The sequence below is a fragment of the Phaethon lepturus genome, unplaced genomic scaffold (genome assembly GCF_000687285.1).
Source record: "Phaethon lepturus isolate BGI_N335 unplaced genomic scaffold, ASM68728v1 scaffold27488, whole genome shotgun sequence".
Taxonomy (NCBI): Eukaryota; Metazoa; Chordata; class Aves; order Phaethontiformes; family Phaethontidae; genus Phaethon; species Phaethon lepturus.
Window position 1 is genome coordinate 2,459 of NW_010555925.1, and position 4,165 is coordinate 6,623.

General features: G+C 40.5%; 1 protein-coding gene across 1 annotated transcript in view; it reads left to right on the forward strand.

Annotated features, from left to right (window-relative positions):
• Positions 1-215: 215 nt before the first annotated feature.
• The window catches only part of LOC104624862 (NXPE family member 3-like), a gene marked incomplete at its 3' end in the record, with an annotated part of 8,263 nt that continues 4,313 nt past the window's right edge, over positions 216-4,165 (forward strand). Inside the window, exon 1 of the mRNA XM_010292332.1 lies at positions 216-308. Within this exon, the coding sequence (XP_010290634.1) occupies positions 216-308 (93 nt within the window). The remainder of the gene's footprint in view (positions 309-4,165) is intronic.

The following is a 4,165-nucleotide window of genomic DNA, read 5'->3' on the forward strand; positions in this document are numbered from 1 at the left end:
AAAGTTCCGCTGTTATATGCTTTCAGTATTAAACTCGACTTTACTTCTAATAATGTTTTAAGGACTTAATATAACTGTTGTAAATGTATTTGCAGGAATGAAGTGGGAGACAACTGAATTCTCTCATGCACTACTGAGACGGAATGACGTTCATGTTTGCGGTGAATGGAAGTCATGGCAGCGTCTAACATGGGAGGGAAAGGCATGAATGGACAATGTGGTGTGACTCGTTCAGATTGCAGATCTTCTGCCTGCTTATGGCAGTACTGGCCATTGTGGTGCTGGTCCATAACTTTTTTCAGTTAGAGGTAAGTGGAGTCTGTTTGTTCTCCAAGTGGGCTGGAGCACCATTATTCCTCTCCGAGTGTAAGGTTAGAATTAGGACTGATGGCATTTAGCTACAACTTGGAATCACGGAAAATTCAGACTGGAAGGGATGTCTGGAGGTCTTTAATCCAACACCCTCCTCAAAGGGCTAACTTCAAAGTTAGCTTGGATTGTGCAGGCTATTGCTGAGTTGAGTTTTGACAGTCTTCAAGGATGGTGAGATTTCACAACCTGCCTAGGCAGCCTGTTGCAGTGCTGCACCCCTCTCACAGGGAAGAATGTTTCTCTTATGTGCAGGTGGAAGTTGCCTCTTGTCCTTTCAGTGTGTACTTCTGACTCCAGTTCCTCTGTAACTTCCCTTTAGGTAGTGAAAGACTGCAGTTAGATCCCCTCTCGGTCTTCTCCAAACTTAAAAAAAAAAAAAAGTCTAGTTCCCTTAGTGTCTCCTTTCTGTCATGTACTCCAATTCCCTAATCATCTTGGGTGTTCTTCGCTGGTTTCTCCAGTTTGACTCTGGTTCGGGGTGTCCGAAAACTAGGTGCAGTGTTCTAGGTATGGCTCAAGGTCAAGTTGAGGGAAATTATCATTTTACTTGATCAGCGGGTTATGCTCTTGTTAATTCATTGCCATAATGTTGTGCTGTTGACACTTGCTCAGTTTGCTGTCCACCAGAATCCCTAGGTCTTTATCTGCAGGACTGTTAGCTAGCTAGCTGATCTCCAGCCTTTACTGATGCAACTTTTCTTTGCCTTTTCCTTTTTCCCTCTGCTGTTTCTGACTTGCTTTTTTTTTTTTTTTTTCTTCTTCATTATCACTTCAGTGCATAGGTACTTTCAAACTGCCCCAGGCTAAAGTCAAGACAGATAAAACCACTGAGGATCTGTTCCAGGGAGCCTTGCAGGCTGACCCTGCCCATTGGCTGCCTACCTGGGCAGACTATCCAGTGTGGCATTTAGTGGGTGAGCATAATAATGCCTAGCCTAATACCTCGTCAAATTATAGCTATCTTTTATACATGCTAGCCAACCAATAATTGCTTTATGCTTTTAAGTTGTGTGTATCCTGCCTGCAGAGTCCTTCCCTCCCCCCACCTCCTGGTTAGTGATGCCCAAATGAAGTGATCCAAAAGAGTGGCTGTAAAATCCCCTCTCACTCCCAAAAAGATACAGTTGAATTGGAAGAGGTTCAGGTAAGGGCAAGGAAGATGTTTGAGATGTCTAAAATCACAAGTGACACAGGATCAATAACTAAAGAATGAATGTTTGTTACCCAGTCCAGTACTAGTAGAGACATTAAATAAAAACAGCAGATGCTGAACTCAAAAGGACACAGGAGTGGGTTTTTTATGGATTGCAGCAAAACTGCAGCAGTCCTTGCAGTGAGATTGTGTAGCTGCTAAAAGCAGGTATTTAAAAAGTCTGGTTGAATTCGTAGAAGAAAAATCCCTTAGGGGATGCTAAATCTTAAAGATGTTAACCCTAGTGTTTAAGAAGTCTCTAAGCTGCAAAGTGCTAGAAACTGGATTAAATCTTCAGGAGAAAGTATTGCAACATATTTGGCCTGTATCCTTTTCACACATACCTGCTGTTGGAAACTACTGGAAATCAAAATACTGTGTTTGATGGACCTTCAGTTTGAGTTAGCATGATCATTTTTGTGTAACACAGAAGGTAGCTTTTCTTTTGTTGTCTTTTTCTGTGTTTTTTTGGCCTAGGATATTGCATGAAGAACAGTGTTCATATTTTGAACCTTAGACTATTTTCTTTCTTTCTTTCTTTAAGTTACAGTTCCTAGAGAAAAGGGCACTGACAAACTTTTGAGAGTGAAATGAAAAAAAAAAAAATGCAGTATGGGTGTTCACTCTGTGCTTTTTCTTGCCACCATTCATGATAAGTATCTACGCAGCTGCTTTGACCTTTACATATCTGATATTCCAAACTCAGTTAAGTATTGTGTTGCTGGTAAAACTTTATGCTGTAACACGCAAATCTAACCCCTTTTGTTATCTTGACTTTTCTGAATGGAACCTGCTCTGGTATTCATCTCTGCCTTTGGCATAGCTTTCCAGGCAGTCTAGAATAGGTATCTATGCTGATTCTTTTCAGTCAGAGATCAAAGCCAGAAAGAGTCTTAGAAAGGTTCCACAGAATATCTGTAAACAACTCCATTCAGGCTCTGGAAGGAGGGCTTATTGTTGGTTACTGTTGAAAACGTGTTTGTAAATGCAGCAGACATGCTTCTCGTCCCCAAATCATCTAATCTAGCTGTCTAAAACTAAAGAGCTAATGCAGTATCAGCTAGCCCCTAGCTAGCCTCCCTGCTTTTTCTCTTTAGGATTTTATATTTTTTCATGTTGGAATCCTCCTTCTTGAATATTTAAGCTACTAATGATGCCCTCTCAACAGTCCTATTCATGTCAGAATTTTACTTTTTTTTAACTTGTGTTTAAAAAAAAAAAAAAGCTGTTCACAAAATATTTTGATAGTCTTCTTATTGTTTAATTTGCTTTTTAGTATGGAGTAACTCTGCCCTTGAGGTCTACAGCTGACCACTGCACTATAGTACCAGAAAAAATGTTCAAGGGTTTTTTGTTTTGTTTTGTTTTTTGGGAACACAGCCAGGCAGATGAAACGTTTAATAATTTTCTGTGAAGTATCAGGTTGTTGCTGAGGAGAAACATCATGCCTTCAGGATACAGCAGAGTTTGTATATTTGTACCAATTGCCTTTACAACAACAGAACCACTTCAGTGGTTGTGAGCATTTTTTTATTTAAAAGCACTTAGAAATGAGAGTGTATGGTGAGAGGGGAAGTTTCTTGCAAGGATGAAGGAATGGTGTGTGGAATCAAACAGCTGAAACTGAACAAGAGAGCTATGTAACAAAGTCTTTGATTCTTGCTGCTAAATTGCAGGTGCCTACAAAAGATAACTGCATCATCTTATTTGGATTATTGTTGGAACGTTTGTCTCTCAGGTGATGGCTTTTTAGGATTGGCTTTGACATTTGGAGTAACTTGGCACACACTCAGTGCTGCGAGACAGTAAAGACAGTGAACTGATCTCATGCCTAGCTTAGACAAAAAGTAGGGATAAAGTAGCTGGAGTGTAAAATTACTGAAAATTAAGATGACTGACCTTTCAGTTGTTGGTATTTGTTCAGTTTCAAATATTATCTGCTGCATGAATTAAGACTCTCTATTGGACAAACTGGAACTTCCCTCCGCCATATCTGTCACCTAGGAATCTCCTGCCACGTTTCCTGCTCTAATCTCAGCGACATATGCAGGTTTACAGCAATTGTTCTGAATGTACTAGGCCAAGCTAAGAGTTACAGCTGATGGAAGATATTGGGCTTTGAGATGGAGTTCCACCTTTTCAGCAGCAATTGAAATGCTCAACGTTTTTTAGCAGCCACCAACTTTATTGCGTTTAACTGAGGGCAAGTGTTCACTGCAGGTCCAACCAAATACCCTGTGACCCTTCTAGAATATCTTTGAGAGCATGATTGCCTGGGTTGGGCTATATGTTCTACCTAATTTTTGCTTAGTTGGCAGTGAGAATGCTGAAAGTTTCAGCTCAACTACGCAGCTTTTATTAGTTCTTCTGAACATAGAGCTTCCTTTTTATGACATCTCTCATGCACCAGGAACAGCTTGTGGATTTGTTCGTGCTTAATTGACATGTAATCTGTTCTGTCCTGCCTGGTTACTTGGCAGACATCCATTACATTACTTTGTGGTCACATTTGGATTCTGGTTAACTTCAGAATGCAGCAAATAAAGAAAAAAAAACCAACCCCAACTCCCTTCTCCCCCCCCCCCCCCCCACAAACCCCAA